The sequence below is a fragment of the Caenorhabditis remanei genome, chromosome III, assembly GCF_010183535.1.
Source record: "Caenorhabditis remanei strain PX506 chromosome III, whole genome shotgun sequence".
Classification (NCBI taxonomy): domain Eukaryota; kingdom Metazoa; phylum Nematoda; class Chromadorea; order Rhabditida; family Rhabditidae; genus Caenorhabditis; species Caenorhabditis remanei.
The window spans coordinates 4,938,083-4,958,568 of record NC_071330.1 but is presented as its reverse complement, the minus strand read 5'-3'; the positions used below and the strand labels follow the sequence as shown (position 1 = coordinate 4,958,568).

Below are 20,486 nucleotides of genomic sequence, written 5' to 3'. Positions count from 1 at the left end.
TCCCAGAATACAAAAGAAAAGATTCATAAAAATGCGAGAAAAAGGTACAAAAACCCGTCGAAAGGGCGGAATGAATCAGTCGGATGAGTAGAGCCTTTCGAGTAAAAGCTAGCGGGAAATCACCGATAAAAAATGCAAAATGGGAAGAGAGAGAGAGAGAAAAAATGAAAAGAGACACAAAGTGACCGGAAAATGAGAAAATTTTTTATGAAAAGCATGAGTGGGAAGAAAAAAATCAAGAAGAATGTTGCTCATTTTGCTCATCTTGATTCGATTCCTCATCCGATTCATTGCTGCCACCTTCGCCTTTTGCCTCTTTTTTGTGCTTCATACGGCGGTTTTGGAACCAGATTTTTACCTGAAAATGGGTAATTTCAGAGGTAGAATAGGATAATTTGCATACTTTTCAAGGCCCGGCTTCAAAAATTGAACCAAAAGTGAACATTTTTGATTTTCTTCTAATTCTGAATAATTGCCGAATATTTTACTTTTTCGTGAAAAAAATTCGAAAAAATTGAATTTTGAATTTTGGCACCAAGTACCCGGGCCTTAACAAGTATGTTACTTTGGAATTTTCGTACCGATTTTCCCGAAAATTCCTCTATTTCTAAATTTTACCATTTTTGGGTTCACTGGACACTACAAAGACACCGCCGATGCAGAAAAAGAATCACTTTTCAAAAATCCGCAATAAAAAATGTTCCGTGTGGTCAAAAACGTCAGGGAACATGTTTTTGACCACCCCGAAAATTTTTTTTGCGGAATTTTAAAAGCGGCGTATTTTCATCGCGGGGGTCTAACTGGCGGTCCCTTTGAAGTGTCGAGATTACCCAATATGGTCCAGATTTTGGGGAAAAAAAAGAAAATTTTGTCTGTCTGTACACCCGTATATCCGGATGTCCGCTTACCTGTCTCTCAGTCAAATGAAGTGTCTCCGAGATCTCTTGTCTCCGTTTTCGTGTCAAATACTTATGATAATGGAATTCCTTCTCGAGTTCCAGTGTCTGACTCCTTGAATATGTTTGACGGGTTCTCTTCGATTCACCTCCTTTGGCGCCTGCAAAATTGGGGAAATATGAGGGTTTTGAGATAAGTAAAATATTTGGATGCATGATGTTAAAAATTGTCAACTTTGAAATTTTGGCTCACTTTTTAGGTTACTGTAGTTTTAGTAATGTTACGGTAAATAGATTGGAGAGATTGGACTAAACCAGGATTTTCAGAGTTTCATTGATGATTGAGAGATTTGTTCAAATTTTGGAACATAGTAGAAAGTGAGCGATTTGAAATGGTCAGGTTCAGTCGGATATCTTCAAATTCTAGATTTTCAACTAGATCTTGATTTTGGAAATGAATAAGTTCTCTTGTCTCTGGACAGTGTTAGTTGTCTGCATATCCATTTCGATTTTTTTCATACAATTTGCTATAAATTTTCATGGAAAGGTTCCACGAAAAAGTTGCAAACTATAAATATAAAGGTATCGATTTGAGCTATCATTTACGATAAAAACTTCAAAGCAACCAAAGAATTAATTTTGCATTTTTATAAAGTTCAGAATTTCAATTGCCACCCTGAGTGACTAGGGAAGGTTGCTGAGTGACCGTGGAGTTATAAGACGTCACCTATATCATCACGCTGATTCCAAATATAAAATCGGTTTTTGCTCTCGAATCCTGGTATTCGAGAAAAACGAGGTCGGAGTTTAGACCACTGACAAGTCACCTTGCGACGAGTGGTCTGAACTTCGACTCCGTTTTTCTCGAATACCAGACCTCAAGAACAAAAACTGAATATATATTTGGAACCAGCGTGATTTCAGCTATCCAATGATATAGGTCACGTCCCATAACTCAATGGTTACTCGCTGGGCTTGTATAGTGAAAATCAATTCAGTCAGTTGTCAAGTAGCTCTCCTTGGTCTAAAAACCGCCGAACTCGTCCCAATTTTTCTACAATATAGTTGTGATAGCTCTAGTCTAGACCCCCCTTTCCGTAGTGAACAACTTTTTTAACGGTTATTTAATAAAAAATCATCATCTCAGTCGAATGTTTGCAGGAAATGCCCCAAAAACCTCTTTTTCAAAAATTACTGCTGAAGAAAACATGTTTTTCGAAAAAAAGTCGCTTGACCCGGGCCGGTGAAAATTTGGAAATCGGCCCGGCCCGGCCCGTGACAAGTATGGTTATACGAATCCTTTAAAAATTGAATAAAATCATAGGTCAGTGTATTTTTTGGTCACTGTATTATTTTCGTCAGTGTAACATTAGACAGATCTATATTTACTCAAAAAACTGTGATTGTAACCAATTTTTAGAGGTTTTCGTATAACTAACCTGGAAATATTGTTTTTCGCGATATAAATTGAAAAATCCAGAAAATTTGTGAAAGTTACACTGACAAAAATAATACAGCGACACCAAAAGGTACACTGACCATATTTCCTGTTTGGTCAGGGGGTAACCAATTTAAGGCTACATTTTCCAATTTAGAACGATGTGTCATCAGTTGAAAGTCATAATCTCCAAAATAATAAAATGTATCTCTTTCTCTCTCCCTACAGTACCCCCAATCCCTCCCCTTGTCTCAAATTCGATCCGATTGGTCAGTCAGTTGTCATCTCCCTCTCTCTCTCTCTTTTGTCTTTTGTCTTCTCCCTTCCAAGTCGTATTTCATTATTGGGACGACAGGGTGGTTGTCCCCCGAATTCTTTTTCTTCTTGCGTTTCCCCTTTGTCTTATCGACACGCCGACTTCATAACAGTTGTTCCCGACACCTTCCACACACAAACTTTTCCAAAAATATTGAGACAGATGTGTGTGTGTCGTAATGAATGAGAGTGATGGGGATAGGTGGATGGTGGATTCGGAGTCACACCTAATAAAATTAGCAAAATAGGCACTTGCGAGATTTATGGCGGGTTGAGGTACTAAGGTAGGTCAGAAAATGTTCTACCATATACACTAGGAACATTTAAAAAACAATGCAGAGCGAATAGAGAATGGTTTTTAAAAAAGTATCAAAAGACAGAACTGAAAAAAATTATACTCCTTGAGAGCTGAAATCATGGAGATTCTGAATCCGGGTTCAAATTTTTCTCAGGATCAGAAGTAACCAAGATACATGATAATTCAAAGTGCTGTAACTCAGTTCATTCTGATGCGTAAGATAATTTGAAGACAGATTCTGAATTCCCACAATTTCAGCTTTTCAAAAATGTTATCAAAATTTGGAAAGTTTGTTGAAAAAACTTTCAAATCCAGCACTACACTTCTGGCTAAAACTAAATATTCAAATTTTTCTGAACTTGAAAATTTTCATTTCCTATAAGCGAGTTGGTAAGCTAATTTCAGCGCTCTTTTCGCTCATATTCGTAACATTATTTGATAGATTATCTGATACTGTTGCATGTGACAGTTCGAACATTTAAACATTAATATTTGACATTGATCATTGATACACACACGATTCGTCAGCATCCATAAATCAGCTAAACGACTTGATAAACCATTATTGCCTTTCTTATGAAACATGATGAATATTGGTTAAGTTCTTTCAGTTGTAAAACGAAAAAAATTAATAGCCTACATACATCTAGATCAATACTTTGTAGTTGAAATCAGCTTTCTAAAAGCTTTACTCGGGAAGTTATGAGTCACGTCTTTTTTCAGGAACTTGTTCTTGAAACGACTATAGCTAAAACTGTTCGAGAAAGTTCCCTACTTGAACAATAGGGTAAAACATGAACTGATGAAGAACAACACGGTTTTTAAGTTAGTCGATTGTGACATCAAAAGGAAGATCGGGGGAAGCACCATTTCAACAGTCTATAACTTCTTGGTGAAAGCTTTTGCGAAAAAGGTGTCAATAGCAAAAGGGAAGCGTTAGACTTCTTCTAAAACATGCTCAAAAATAGAAAAGATTAAAGTAAAACTGAGATTATGACAATATTTCAAAGTTGGTCCATGGAAGTACGTACGAAAGTTTGAGGTCGTCAGTCCATCTATCTAGAACTTTCTCGGTAACGCTAATAACAATTGATCACGAGGAAACTAGAAGTGGAAACTCAGACTGCAACATATCACAAAAACATTGCATTAGGGAAAATAATAGTCACGGAGGCAATGGTTTAAATTTAGCTCAATAAGATATTAATAGTCATCAAGGGTAGGAAAGAACGGTTGGGAAAAAGAAAACATAAAGACGTGTACAGGTTGAAAAACTATTATCGGTTCACGAACACTTTCCAGGGAGTGTTAAAGGTGCATGGAATTTGTTAGGATGGGTCTCGTAGTTGAAAGCATGAAAAACCGTAGTAAAATACGGCTTTTCACCGATTTCAACTACGATGCCCATCTGAACAAATTTCATGCGCCTTTAACACCCCCGGCAAGTGTTCGTGAACCGATATTAATAGATAAGTACAGAATTAAGGATGAAAAACTTAGAGAGCTTATAATTGGGTATATTTTGTCACCCCAAGACTAAAAGACTTCAAACATCCAAAATATCCCCCAAAACCCCATCCACTGCATGATCAATACATCACTCCTACCGTAACCCCATTCAACAATTTCTAACCCCCTGCGTGTCTTCTCTCTGCCCAATTCTTCTTATTGCAACACCCTACACCACTCCATTTTCTCCCAATTTTTCCCTTCAAATCCTCATTGAAATTCAGCCATCTGCCCCCTCCATCCTGAATCCCTCCTAATGAGGAAGGGGGTTACTGTACCTTCTTCATTTCACGTCTTTTTTCTAAAAAGTGCATCATCTGAAATCTTCTATGAAGAAGACCGCCCATGAAGTACAAAAAGAACCTGTTCCTCTCTTTTTTTCACTCAAAAAATAAACGGAATGTGTGTTCGATTAGATTTCAGTTTCCGATTAGAAAGTTTTAGAGGGACTACTGTAGGTGTCATCGGAGACGTAAATCAAAAAAAGTTAATGGGAAAATTGGAAAAAGAAGAAGAGATGAAACTAATTAACGACAAGCGGAAATAGCAGTGAGGAGTACAGTGGGGCGAGTTTTCCTCAGAACTTTTGTGAAAGTAGGAAAATAAGTATTGATGGCCTAGAAATCCAGTTTTTAGGAAAATAGGCCAAGTAGATAACCTGGCGGTAAATCGTCCTTTTTTGGACGAAAAAGTTCCAATTTTCAGGAAAATTGCGGGAGATTTTGAATTTGTGGGCTGGATTTTCACTTTTGGCATTTCTAGGCCACTCCAATTTTTGAATTTCAGAAATTTATATGAGGAGAGACGGGAAACCTCAAAACATTGGTTTTTCTGGTTTCAATGTGGTCTGAATACCAAAAAATGAGTTATTTCGACCGTTAGAATTTGAAATTGCAAAGATTTGTTATCAAGTTATTGGATAACTGGTCTCGAAATGTTCTTTCAAAAAAATGGAGCTATACTTCAAAGTCTCATAACTTCTTCAAAACTAGTCCCAAAGTTTTCAAATTAAAACATAACGATAGCCCTTGAAAATCCCTATCTTTTGGTATAAAAATCACCAGTATCTGCTTATTTTCGAGCAGAGAAAATTAGGTCTGAAAATTACAGTACGTCGGTTATTCAAATTTTTCTATAGCTTATTTCTATAGCTTTTCTATAGCTTATCTTTTGCATTGTTTTCTGAGTAGGAAAACGGTAAAATAATTGGAAAAACGTTGAGATCAATGGAATTACGGTAACCTTCATTTTGTGAAATTGACTTTTTTCTTAGCTTTTCTGCGAACAACCTTCTTTTCTCAATTTCCCCCTATATCCTTATGATCTACCGATTCTTGTAATCTCAGCTGTCACAAAATTACAAACTCCTGCCTAATCCCCTTTCACTAATCCGGATAGTTCCGTTCCCCCTCCATCCCCCCGTTTTCCACAATTTCATCTCCAACCGTAAATCATCAGATTAGAGGAAGGCGACGACGAGCCGCCCGTGTTCTCCAGGAGAGCAGCTGCTCTCCTGAGCCTAGTCTCATGTCGTAAATGCTCCAACCGGGTCATCCGAACCGCAAACATTTTGACAGCTCGGTGTTGTAGTACAACTTGTTAGCTGATATCTGAGTGAACATTGAAATAAATAAATCAATGGACAAGAGAATTTACTACATTCCGGAGCCCCCCAACTCCCTTCCATTTGGCATTCGCGGGGTTTTCTGGCACGGCGGCGGCATACTTCAAAGGGAGACGAGGGAAAATAAATGATTCGGGAAAAGAGACAGCAAGAGGAAGATTCTCAGTCTCGTGTATTTGTGTGTGTATCTCCTTCTTCTACTTCTTTTTTTTCTCGGTTTTCCGTCTTTTCTCCAAAAAAAATGAGAAGAGAACGAAATGAACAGATACTGAATCATTTCATCTATGATGTGATAAATCAATAAAGAAATGATTTTTTTTTGTTGCAAAAAAGTACAGAAAATTTTGGTCAGATATTTACAATTTTCAATACCAATATGTAGAAGCTTAAATCTATCAAAGCACGCCATAGTCTCCGAAATTATCTGATAGGTACAAATTTGATTTTGATGAAACGCTGAAGTCGTGATCTTTCTTTTTGCAGTTTACAACTTTTTCGTACAAAGTTTCCTTTAAAAGTTATAGATGTTTGAAGAAAGATGTCATTTGAAGGTTGTTCTAGCTCAAAAGGCTATAACTCGTCAGGGAAACGTCGTACAAAAAGGTAACTAACTGCAAAAATGTAGATCTAAACTTGCTCTAAAACATATTAAAAATTTGAAAAAACAGGACACGCTCTGAAGCAGATACAAGCTTTCTTAGTCAAAATTGGTCAGATTTCACAAAACTGAAAATTGAAAAGTCAGGAATATATAGGTTCGTATTTATATCATAGAATTTTTAGTTTATCGATGTCTCATTTCCCACAAAATTATGATTTACTGGCTAGTTGGAAGTGGCCTAGAAAATCAAAAATGCAAAAGTTAGGCCACCAGTCCGAAAAGATGGATTAGAAAACTAAGTAACTTTTAAAGATTTTTAATTGAGTAACAACCAATTAACTTATCTCGAGTTAATTTGAGTCTGCAAAAACGCGACCCTACTTCAACCCGTCATAAATTATTATGGAAAAATCTTAGTTCTGAAAATTATACACAATTGAAGCCCGTGAAATTCTCCATCTTTTGAGCTGAAAATCATACAAATTGAATTATTTTTAGAGGTATAAACTAATGTCTAAAGGGCTACAATTTACGGCAGGTTGGTTGGGTAAACGGTAGTTACCAGGGATGTGCGGAACGGAACGGAAATAGGAAATTCCGAAAATTCCGACTTTTTTCGGAACTTTTTTCCGTTGGAAAATTTCCGAATTTTCTTATCGAAACTAGAAATTTTTTGGAAAAAATTCGGTTCCGAAATTTCTAAAATTTCAAATATTTTCAAAATGCTAAGAAAAATAATTTGTGCGGAATCGAAAGAAATTGCTGCAAGTGTCAAGATTTACAGAATTTTTATTTTTTACTGCATATCTATTGACTTTCACTATGAAAAAACTGAAAAACTGAGTTTCCGAAATTTCCGGAATTTCCAAAAAGAATAATTCGGGATATTTCCGAGTTTCCAACCATCTGTAGCTCACCCGGTACGAGTCCGACGGTAATAATTTTCCGAGTACCCCTTACCAATATCCCCCAAATCATTAAAACTTTTTTCTATATGTTGTTGACCTTAAGGGGTACTACTGACTGCAAACTATCATAAATAAATCAAAAAATTCTCCCCTCTCCCGCGATCAGATCCCCTCTATTCCCTAAAAGAGACCGCCATGTCGCCATATTTTTTGTCCGTTTTCTGTTTTTCGCGGGTGGTCTCCCTCTTTTTCTTCTATTATACCGCCATGAGTCTCCAGTGTGAGATAAGCATCGAAAAAGTGTGTCTTTCCTCATTTCTTCACACCTTTTTGGCGGTCATTATTACCCCCTGACATATGTACCTCCGTAGAGGCGATGCTAATAAAATGTCCGAAATGACCCATATGTTTGTGTACATTACTTTCGTTTTATGAGGAAATAGAAAAGTTTTTTTTTGAAAAAACTGACCGCCCATTTTCATCCATGGAAAAACTGGCTGTGAGATTGCTGGCATTGATGTGCGAGACTCTCCGAAATTCGCTGACGTGGCTTGAAGGGGATTGTAGGCAAATCTGTAGAAATATTTGTAGATCAAAAGTTTCTTCATTAAAAATCCTTACGGATTAGTAGAATTATCCATCCAGCCTGCAGCCAGCATGTGCTTCATATTGTTCATGTAGGTGTGATTGTAGAGTTCGTATGTCTGAAAATGCGCTCTATTGATAAAGTACTTGACGGCGTCTTGAGTAGCTTGATGGTGCAAGCGCGCTCTAATCGCAAACTAGCAGTAAGAGAGCGCCACTAAAAATGTCGTAACTTCGTTCAATTTTGTTTCTTTTCAATGGTTTTTATCTTAGAAGAAATGAAATTTCAAGGGCTATCAGATTTAATAAATTTGAAATCGTCAACTTTCAAGAGGAAAAAGTAGTGTAAACTCAAAAATTGAATCGTATTGGTGAAGAGTACTAGGTTGGCGCAGAAGGGGGTATTTGACAGTATTTCTGACGTTCGTGTGAGGAAAAACGCTGGAAAACGCAGGAAATCTAAAATTTAGAATTTTTGAACCTTGTTGAACATACCATCTTTTTTTAAAGCTACAGTAACCCATAAACTTTTTGTGGTAAGATCTTTTTGCAAGAAATAGGTACCTCATACAGTACCTCAACATTTGATCGTCAAAAGGTTCATGACGAAAATATGAACTAACCGAACCAATTTCCGAATGATAAGACAACTAATTTCTTATTTTTGCAGGAGAAAAATGATTTGTGGTCAAGGTTCTATCTTGAACGTTCAACTTTTGTAGCAAACCACAAATTCATTAAAAGGTAACCGCGCTCTACCGTACTATTACTAAACACGCAGGGTGAAATGAGCTGTTTAGTAGAATAGAACATGATGGTTCATGATAAGGCAACCGCGCTCTACCGTACTATACATGATTAAAAAAAGTAAACCCACCTTCAAATTATTGGCAGCGGCTGCAGCGGCGGCGGTGGACGAAGCCGTCGACGAGGCAGATGTGCCGGATGAAGCGGGAGCTGTTGTGCCGGCGCCCGCCCAGTACGAATCATCGCCTGTCCATCCGGGATACATGCTCATTTACGGGTGTTCGGAGTGGACGTTGGGTGGAGAAGGAGGGGGATGTTGGGAGAAGGTGCGTGATGGAAGAGAGATCTGGAATGGAAAAAGGAGATTGAAATGGTAATTGAAGGGTAGAAGATATGGAGGTGGAGAAGAAAAAGAAGATGAGATGGGATGGGATGGGAGGGGGATTTCGGGAGCAAGAGAAAATTGAGAAGTGGCTTTTTTTGGTTAGAAGAGTTTCTAGATCAATTTTTTCAAAGTTACGTATTTGACTTTCTTGAATAAATTGTTGGCAGGTATGATACATTTTTAGGAAGCTGAGGACCTGGAGATTCTTAAAATATAATTATTATTTAAGTATGGTTTTCTGGTATCTAAGCTATTCCAATTTGAAATTAAAATTGAAATTAGTTTTTGAAGTTCACACATCCAACCTCGATCGATATAGTCCTGGCATATATGATGTATTATTTGAAAGCTGGAAATTGGAGACTATTTTTATTTATTTAAATTTTTAAAATTAGTAACTTCGAAAATTATGAATAAATTTCATATTGTTGGTTTTTTTAAACAAAATGTTATAAAGCTGCATTAATTACTCCGTTTTTCTATCTGACAAAAAAAAACTCATTTTGCCTTAATTGAACCCCTAATTACCTAAATTACACTCTTCCAACTTCACCGTACAGTCAAACCGGTTCAACTTCCGGTTCCCCCTAGAAATGGAAACCCGATCAATATTCAAGTAAGGTTATCGTGTTCCCTACGGTTGAATTTACAAATTTTAAATATAATTAGATAGTTCAGTTTGAATTCGTTATTTTTGTAGTTGACCACATTTTTCCACACCGTTTCCCTGATAAGTTACAGTTGATTGAAGTTAGGGAACCTGGAAGGAGGCATTTGTTGTAATTAACTTTCAATTGCTTACAACTCATCAGGATAAAATGTTACAAGAAAGTTATTAATTACAAAAATGGAGATCTATGTCTGGGCTATCAGATGATATATGTTTTGTGGTTGGAAAGTTGAATGGGACCTCGTGACGGTATCTCTTGGCTGATTTTCAGGATCATACAATTTTTGGTGTATATACAGTTTTGACTGTATTTACATTCTAAAATAAACTAATTATTGTTTTTACAGTATATTTACAATCTACAGTAACGTAGAAACTTGAAATTATAAAAAAAAAGATAAATCAAGCTCAAAATGAAAGCGCGCTGAAGGCGCCCCAACCAAAGCTGATTAATTCTATTAATAAAACAAAAAAAATTAATGACGCAATAAATATACCCATGACTAATTGATATCTACCGTATCCCCTCCCTTGTCAATAAATCAATTCTTGTTCATTTCATCACCTCATTATCATTAAATTTAAATTATAGTCTTACTCCTCCCCCCATCCACTCGGCAACATTATCGGAAGACGGCCGAAAACTAATAAACTAGAGAAAATAAATGGTTGGGATGGATGGAGTAGAGAGAGGCCCTCCCGAAAGAAGCAGTTAACAATTAATTGAGATATACGTATATATAAATGAAAAAGAGAAGAATGAGAATGAGAGAATTGAAATATGTTGGTGAAGTGGGGGCAGGCGCCTGATGAAATATTGGTCCGATGGGCGCTTGACTGGGGTCGGGGGAAGCCGAGAGAAATAGAGAGAAGTGGGCGGAGTCACGCGGCGCGGCCAATAGAAAGATGAGGGGGCGGGGCTAGTTTATGGTAGAATAATATTGGGATAAGGGACATACATCCTCTTAATGTCATATTTATGATGGTGGGGAGGAGGATGAGGCTCTTCAGAATTTAGTGGCGGCAGATTCATTTATGGTAATTAGTTTGTATAGATATGAAAATATTTGTACAAAGATTTAATTTAGATAACATTTTGGTTTAGAGAAATGTCAAAATAAATTAAATTTTGGAATTCAAGAAAAAAATGAAAAGGATAATGACTAGTATTGGGGGTACGGTAGTTTGTGGGGTTTGGGATTTTGGGGCAAAATGAAGGATTAATGCGAAATTGAAAAAATTGAGAATTTTAAAAAGAGAAAATAATGGAAGAAAAAAATAAATCTGATTGAAAAAACATAATAAATCGTTTCAGCAAAAATCGGAATCGTAAACAGTTCGAAGAAAAAAAGTTTTTAAAATTCAATTTTTGATAATTTTTTGAAAAATTGCCCGACTTTGAAGACTTCTCACAAAGCACAGATTTTATAGATTTTGATAATTTTAACATATATAAGTAGCCCTTGTTTAGATCTTTATTTTTGTAGTATCTATTTTTTTGTACAGTCTTTCTCTGAGAACTTATACATAGGTACATGGAGAAGTCTAGCTCATCGTGGTCAAAACTGTCAAACGGCACCTTAAGTTCAAGCGCGTGTAACTGTCTACGATGGGACCGTATCAAAACAATCTTAAGAGTAAAAATAAAGATCTAAACTCAAGCTATTCAAAAATATAAAAATCAAAGAAATTCAATTGGTATTTATCTAGTTACAGCCTTTCAAAGCTAGACAACTTCAACGGTTGGTACACCTACAGTAACCACTGGAGCTACCTGTGGACATAGTCACAAAATTTCAAAGTGTTTGACATTTTTTGAAATTCTTATCAAAAATAGTTTAAACTCCTATATACGCTTAAGGTTTTATCGACACTAAAAAAAAAGGTTGAAAATTCGACTATTTTTGTACAAAGGGGCCGGGCCCGGTTCGTTGCAAGTCTGAAAAATTCCTAAATTTACCATTTAAAAAAGGTAATGTCCCTAAGCACCTCATAACATCAGAATGATACATGTTCTGACAGGTACACTCGGCAGAATGCGTCATTGATAGCGGTGTGATTTATGATTAACAGAATGGGAAGGGTAGGAGGGAGAGAACGATGTGTTGCCAAAATTTTGGGGAAATGTATTTATATGAAATGGAATATCGGTTAAGAAAAACTATAATACCAAATCATGATCATACGTGATTAAACATAACCAAGAGGTTGGGCTGAGCCAGATAGGTGCCAAATTGATACACGTGTTGTGTTACACAGAATAGAACAGATATTGATGGGGGATGGGGATTAGGATCAGGGGAGAAAAGGGGATGGGGATATGGTAGAGGTGGGGTGAGGTGAGTTATGAAATAAGGGGGATGGTATGATAAATGTGAAAGGAACAAAGGATGTATGGGTAATCAGTTGATATGGTACGCAGATTCTGATGAAAAAGCTACCACAACATAATTTTTGAGCTTGCAGAAGACAGGTTCATCCGCATTTTGTTAAAAATACCATAAAAAGGCCTAAAAATGAACTGTAGTCACTATGTACGTTGACAATACAAAACCGCTTTTTTCATAGGATGAAATTTCAGATACTGAGTAAATGTTTATTCAAGTTGTCAGAAATCTAGCAAAAAAGGTCAAGCAGCTCTATAAATACTACATTCGATTTATTCGACTATTGGAATTTAATTAATGTGATAAACAACCTATTTTTTCAGTCTTGAATCAGTCGAGTTATGACGTAACAACAGGAACTCTTGAAAAAAAAAAAGTATGTCTCAGAACATTGCTTCATATCTGACAGTTTAGGACGACTATAATTCACCAGGATGAGTAATTTTGTTACAAACTTGAAATTCTCAGAGTCAGAAATATATTTGGTAACGTTTTTAGAAATTTTGATAGTCAACTCGCTGAGGAAACTTCCTGTAACTTATAGGCATGCCATCAACGTCTTAATTTTAAGTAATACATGTTACTCAGAATTGAACTACTCATACATAATAAAGTCTACCTGATAAATGCACCGTTGGAAAGCTGATAACACGAGGATTCTGAATCTATATTCAAAATTGTTCTAGCACCAAAATGAACCAAGATACAGTGATTTCAAGTGTGATAACTTTGGAAGTCTCGTTTCTCCGATGGTTTCTTGTTAGTGCACTTTTCTCTTGAGCAAAACTTATAACAACTAGCTAATAATATTCCATGAAATAAAAGTATATTACAAGAAAGCTGATCCTGAATCAGTTTTCAGAAAAAAACCTCAAATGAACCGAGTTACAGCAACTTTAAATGTAGCAATTTAAATATAATCGTAGCTCGATCCGTTTTGATCGTTGGAAAAAATTCAAAATAAATTTAGAATCCCTGCAACTTGCTCTACCAGGTTATTCAGACTACTTCTCAATTTCTAAGTTCAATTTTCACAAAAATTGTTTTTTCACGTTCCCACCCATAAATTGTCCGTTTGCTCTTTCTTGTTTCCTATCCCCGCAACCAATAGAACTCCCATTCCCTTCTCTCCATCCCCCTCCTAATTCTTGTGTCCCATCAACACATAATTAGTCTGCTCCCTCTTTTTCTTCTTCCGAAAACCGAGAGCAATGAAAAAAAAGAAAGGCGGCTCTTTTCTATTTTGTGGTCCTCCTCTCTTCATGAATCGAATCGAAAAAGAATGTGACGATTCGTCTTTTTTCTCTTTTCTCGCCAACATTCACCATTTTAATGGGAACGAATGGGAGGATGAGAAATTGGAGGAGCATGATGAAAGGGAAAAAGCAGTTGGGGGTCGGAAAATGAGATATAATTTTTTACAGAAAAAGTTTTGGGGAGTAAAATTGTTATATTCAAAATCAGCGCGTCGAGACGGTTCGAATGAGTATAATAATGACCTAGTTTGGTGCAGTTTGAGTATTGGAGGGTCCCACCACGAAAATAGGTACAGTACTTTCGTGGCGGGATCTGAAAAACTAGATTACTCCAAATATAATCATGGTTATACTCATTCGACGCGTCTTGATGATCTGAATTTGAAAATGTTAGTGAAAAACAAATTGGAGCAACACCTTTGAAACGAAAATAAGACTTTTGTTAGGAAAAATTGAAAAGCCTCCAAATAAAAAAACTCAAAATTCGATTTTTTGAAAATCACAAAGTCCAGAAATAGCAAAACTTGTCAGAATAACGCAGAAAAATAGTTCTTTTCAAACAGTCATAACTCTTTTCAAAAAATATTTATTGATTTCAAAATTCAGAAGGTTGTAGAAATGGAAATTATTTATCTTTTGAGCCACAAATCTTTCAAATCGGATAAATATGAAAGGTAGAAAGTGTGGTCTGAAAATAACAAATTTTCAGATGAGATTTTTTTGGGTAGACGAGATGATTATGACCAGAACTAGAAAAAAACTTTTTCCAAGAATTACAGTACCCCGTAAGCTAAAAAATACTACCAAAATAATGGACAATTTTGAAAATTGAAAACACAGGAGTAACATGATCCGAATAATTTGAATTCAAAACCCCAAAAAATTCAAATTTCCCCTTAGAAACCCTAACAACCATGCCGACAAAAACGGTTCCAGATTTCCCGCCTATTAGTCACATCCCTTTTCATCTCAAACCGCCAAATGAAAGGAAGAAGAGACCACCTGGAATTCAAAAATAATAGTCTATCTTCTCTATTTCCAAATACAACACATTGTTTTCTCTTGTTCCCGAGAACGGAGAAGGGAAAGGATACGGGCGGGCGGCTTCCTTTGATGTCTGCCCAAAAAACGGGAGCGGTGGAAAGGGGGGACGGAGAGGAAGAGGGGGATGAGTAATACCATGGAAATGCATGAAAAGAGAAGGAATTCGAATTAGAAAGCTGATGATCAGATTTCCTTGTAATTTCAACATTTAGTTTTGTAGAATTTTTCGGTACCGTAGCGCATGAAGTACAGTACTGGCCATGAATATTGCGACACTTGCAGGTTTTAGTTGAGAATTATCAACTTTGAGAGTGTGATACGGCCTCCTTGATGGTATCACAATATCGAATGTTTATGGAGTGTATAGATCATAAGTAAAGTTTTATTTTTGTATAGTTGACAACTTTTTTTGTACGGGCACATCCTAAAAAGTTATCAATCGCCAAAGTAATTGTTGCCATTTTTCAGTGCTATAAGAAGATTTTTTTGAGCTGTTTACATTGATTGATTGTAACTTCTCAAGATGTGCCCGTACAAAAATGTTGTCAACTACAAAAATGAAGCTCTACTTTTGATCTAAAGAGTCCATAAACAATCAATATTGTGATACCATCAGGGAGGCCGTGCCAGACTCTCAACGTTAACCATATAGCGTTTGAAATCAGTTCTAATTCATACCAGTTCTAATTCAAACACTTTTTGACTCAAAACCACTGCAAAACAATAAAAAAAACATATTCACTCGGATTTTGAAAAAAAAAAACATATTCACTCGGAGCTCCGGTACAAAACATAGTAACCACTGCTCCAATGTAAATTTTTATACCGGCTCAGTCAACTATTCCCAAACTTGAGTGTACTTTGACCACTTCTTTAAAATCTCATTTTCTAAACGCGCCATCGACACCCCAGACTCTTCTCCTCCTCACTATCAACTGCTACCGTTTCCCTCCTACCCTCTTCTAGTTTTTTTTTCTTTCAACTTTGTTTTATCACCAATATCATATTTCTGCATGCACAAAAACTTGTGCTTATTCTCCTTCTTTTCACCTTTCTCCGCATGTTTTATGTGTCACTTCAAACAGAAAATACCGCCTTATTTTATGGATGTACATGTATTGAAGAGTTGAGAGTTGAGAGGGTGGTAGCAGGAGGGGTTAAGTTTTGGAAAAGAAGAAGAAGAAGAAACAGCGGGGAAGGGAATGGGAGTACGGTAGTCTTGAAAGGGGTTGGGGATGGTTAAGAAGGGGGAAATTTAGAACAGATTTTGAAAAAAATTGTGACTTCTTAGTCGGGATCCTATTAGGAAGTGGTCCGAAAGGTATTTTTAGCCGGAGACAAGTGGATTCTACAATAAAAATAGTCCGAGAGTAGTACACGGAATAAATGGTTTAACTTTCAAATTCGATATGTTCGTGAAATCTTACCAGCACACAAGACAGCTCTCTGTTGAATCAGAGCGAAAATTTGGTGTTAATCATTCTCAATATCATTTCGTTATATTATTTTGTTAGGGCGCAATGTCATTTCGTTAGGGCGCATTTTCTCAAACCTTGCTGCGACTATAGAAATACTACTACATATAGCTCATGACAAGTACTGCAGTTGACAACGAATTACTACAGTAACCCAAAAATTGAATTTCTAAGATCTTCTATAAATACAGTAACCTTGGTAGCTATTTAAAAACCGCGTCAACGTCACCCCAGCTTCCTACACCAGACTACCACCACTAATACATATTCCCCGCACTAGCAAACAAATAAAAACCCGATCATAAATCGAATAATCTTCCGATACATCGGAGAGGAAGAGAGGAGTCATTAAAATATGTTAATGATCTGCAATCAGAAATCTCCGACACCTCATAAAGTACTTCCGAGAAGATGGGCGGTACCGAAAGGGGGGGGGTTGTAAAAATGTAGAGGTATACATATTTGGAGTCTAGAGATCTTTTTTTTTGTTGGTTTTTCGAGTTTTCCTTGAGTGGCCTAGAAATGCAAAAATTGGATTTCTAGGCCATCATTATGGACCTACCCACGAAGAAACCTTTCCTACCCACGAACGCAAAATAATGCATTTTTATGGCAGAAAAATGCAAAAAATGCATTAAATTGCATTCGTGAATAGAATTAAAGTGCATTAAATGGTACAAGTTTTCTTCGTGGGTAGATCCATTACTTATTATTCATTTCTAGGCCATCATCCCTGATAGAGTGACAATTGGGGGAGGTAAATAAAGTCTAACTTTTTACAGAAACAGTTTCAGTGAGTTTATTCGAAATCAGCACGTCAAGACGGTTCGAATGAGTATAATCATGCCCCAATTTGATGCAGTTTGAGTATTGGAGGGTCCCACCACGAAAATAGGTACAGTACTTTCGTGGCGGGACCTGAAAAACTCGATTTGCTCTGAATATAGGCATGTTTATACTCATTTGATGCGTCTTGATGAGCTGAGTTTTAAAATGATAGTGAAGAACGGATTTGGAGCAAAACCGGGAAAGTTAGACCCCAAACCTTGAAGCCTAGTAAGAAAAACTTTTCAAGGCCCGGCCGGCACCGCAAGGCCCAAAGGCCCGAAGGCCCGGCTTCAAAAAGTTAGCAGATTTTTTCAAAATTTTATTGACATTTTTCCAATTTTTCATTGAAAATGTGAACATTTTTGATGATTTTTCAGAATTTCAAAAAATTCGAAAAAATTTGAATTTAGAAATTTTGCGTCAGTTATCCGGGCATTAAAAAGTATGGGTTCTAATCCCCTCAACATGGTTTAGAATCCCAACTCGTGTATTCCTAGGCCACCCCTTTCTATACTTCCTCGGATCCCTCTCAAATCTTGAAAATCACTACACTATTCTCTCCAATAAAAAGTGATTGATTTAGTGGTTAACATAGAGATATCAGAGTGATTGTGTGATGAGCCAACTGAGAACTGAGAGCAGCAACAACACAAAATGATGATATTTTGTTCTTCTTCTCCTAGGATGAAACCCTTTGTAAAACTACGGGTGGAGCATATGGAGGGTGTCAATTTACAAAGGAATAAAGAGCTGAGTGAGCATGAATTTGTTAATGGGGGATGATGGGCGGTGGGAATAGCAGCATGTGATTCTCTAATAGAACGGCATAGAACCTTTCACAATGCTTCCAAGTTTTGATGTAAGTATGATAATTAGATTAATTATACCAATTAACTACTATAGCTTTAAAAAACTGGAAATTCTGAACTTGAACATATTTACTTGTAATTCATGAATAGGACAATGTATCTTGCACCTGCACCAAGAGCGTACTAACTTATGACACAATATGTAAATTCATATTCATTCTGTAGATCAAAACTAGAGCTCCATTTTTGTAGTTGAACACTTTTCAATAGCTCTGCTAGGTTTTGAGTTATGCCCCTTTAAAGGAAGATACTCTGAAATTGGGGATTCAACTCTGAGAACGCGTTTATCACAACGGAAAGAGAAGATATTAAAAATTAGTTAATAACAAACATAAAGTTCTATATTTGATCTACACAATACATGTAAATTGAAATTATGTGAAAAAGTTGCGGGTGCTCAAAGTCGGACATCATTTTGAATCCGATAATTTCAAAATTTTCAGTGAAAAATAGTATCAAGCTACTTCCCAGAGCTTCAAAAGTTAGATTTAGTTCCAAAAAACTTTCAACAGTTATATTTTAAATTATGTTTAGTTTTATTCAAGTTTCCCTGAAAACCCTTTTTTTCCCAAAATATCAAACTCCAAATATGTTAGAGCATCGGATTTTTAGAAAAGAAGGGAAGATTTTGAAACTGCACAACTTTTTCAAAAATTATTTGTCTACAATAATCTTTATATTAATATATAGCCCAAATCAGGGGCTCCCTTTTTGTAGTTGACAACTTTTTTGTACGGACACTCCCTCGCAAGTTACATATCGACAAAGAAATTTCTTCCTCAAATCGTCCCATTTCAGTGAAAAATAGAGTGATTTTCGAGCTGTTGACTTAAAATGACCATAACTCCCTAGGGAGTGTCCGTACAAAAAAGTTGTCAACTACAAAAATGGAGTTCTACTTTTGGTCTGCTTAATCCCATAATAAGTTATTTTGTGTTACAGTTAGTTTTACTATGACACACTCTTAAATTGGGGCATTTTCAACTGAAAAAGGAAAAATATGACATATTTTTGGCGGGTACTGTAACTGTCTAGTTTGACTCCCTACTATAAAGTTGTTGACTACCAAAATGGAGATTTATGTTTTAGCTATCTATTAAACAATTTTTTAAAGCTATGTGACTGTTTCAGTGAGACGGGATCTCAAATGTAGCCGATTTTATTCCCAATTTTCAACAATTTGGCTGTTTCTCTTTTCTTTCCTCTTATAATCGATACAAAGCTTTCTTTTTCGCAAATATCTCGCAAGACCCAGTGCATATTTCAAAAATTCAAATTCTACAGTACCCCTGTGTCTCCGTGTCTGTCACCCCTCCTTCCCCCCTCATCTCTCCTTATTTCGCGCATCATCTCTCGACATCACGCACCCGGAGAATACGGGCGGCGGCAACATCAAAGGGCATAGATAGGGAGGGCTCTGTTTTCATTTCTCTCTCTTTTCGGGAACATCGAACTGATTTATAGTGGACAACGACGAGAGAGAAAAGACGGTCCCAATTCCGTGTTATGGCTGTAAAAGGAGGGAAGGAGGAGGCAAAAGATGATACATTTACTACCAGCATCTTTCTTTTTTGTTTTACCGCCAACACGAGAGATACGATGATTTTGTAAGGGGGATTAGAATAAAAATAATGTTCTGAGTACAAACTTTTTTTGGAAGAAGTAGATTTATTAGTGGTCTATAAGCTTAAAATCAGTCTTCGTTTGGTTTTTTCTGCGAAAAATACGGTATTTATCAAACTAAAGATTCTAAGCTTTAGTTTTTTTTAACGTCTGAAATCTATTTGAGATTCCGTCACACAAAGTTATTTGTGGTTGACCAACTGTGAGATATCGACACTGGAAACCTGAAGATGAAACCTAGTGTTATCTATTTTTGCAATTGTTGAATTTTCTGTGCGGTTCACCGCTAATAAGTTATGAAATTGTAAAGGGTGGGGCTAATCAAGCAACTGACTAGGTTCTAGAAAATCTGTAATCTTTGAGCTTCTGTAATAAATTTATCGAATGCTTGGTGACATTTTAGATTTTGTTTAGATGTCATAGACTTATCTGTCCTAGACGCTCATTATGAACGATTTATAGCCAAACTTTTTTTGTTGACCAATTTTTTCCATGCGAGGTTCCCTAGGTAGTTATAATCTGGCAAAGAAGCCTGTCTTAAATTTAATTATCAGGTTCACCTATTATGTTGTCAATTAGGGTTATTATAGTCGCATTTAAAAATGAAAAAAGGTCCCATCCATTAAAATTGTGAAAAGTTTAATTATCTATTTTATAAGCCAGAAAACGTGAACTTTGGTCAAGAATTGAATTTTCAGATACAGAAAAACAGAGTTTCAGAAAATTGAGTATAACATTTTTAGCATAAAACATTTTCTAATAAAAATTGCACAGAATGTTTTTGGAGATGCTCTAAAACTGTTACAGTTTTTAGAAAAAAATATTGATGAAATTGCTGAAAATCTCATTTTTCTGAAAATCGGTTTTTCTGTATCAAAAAGTCAATCACTGACCAAAATTCACGGTTTCTGGCTTACAAGATAGAGAATTTTATTTTTTACAATTCTAATGGATGTGACCTTTTTTCATCCATTGTGTAAAAACCTGAAAACATCGGATTTTCAGTGCAAAAAATATAAGAATTGAAT

The 20,486-nt window shown here is 36.2% G+C and overlaps 2 protein-coding genes across 2 annotated transcripts; one reads left to right on the top strand and one right to left on the bottom strand.

Moving 5' to 3' along the window:
- Positions 1-235: 235 nt before the first annotated feature.
- GCK72_009121 (uncharacterized protein) lies at positions 236-9,186 on the bottom strand (the record flags this gene model as incomplete). The annotated part of the gene is made up of 5 exons (XM_003103106.2): positions 236-358; positions 909-1,057; positions 8,059-8,162; positions 8,211-8,293; positions 9,052-9,186. 5 exons carry the CDS (start codon positions 9,184-9,186, stop codon positions 236-238), a joined length of 594 nt encoding a protein of 197 aa, XP_003103154.2.
- GCK72_009120 (uncharacterized protein) lies at positions 9,029-9,298 on the top strand (the record flags this gene model as incomplete). Its single annotated transcript, XM_053727223.1, has 1 exon — positions 9,029-9,298. One exon carries the CDS (start codon positions 9,029-9,031, stop codon positions 9,296-9,298), a length of 270 nt encoding a protein of 89 aa, XP_053586800.1.
- Positions 9,299-20,486: the final 11,188 nt, after the last annotated feature.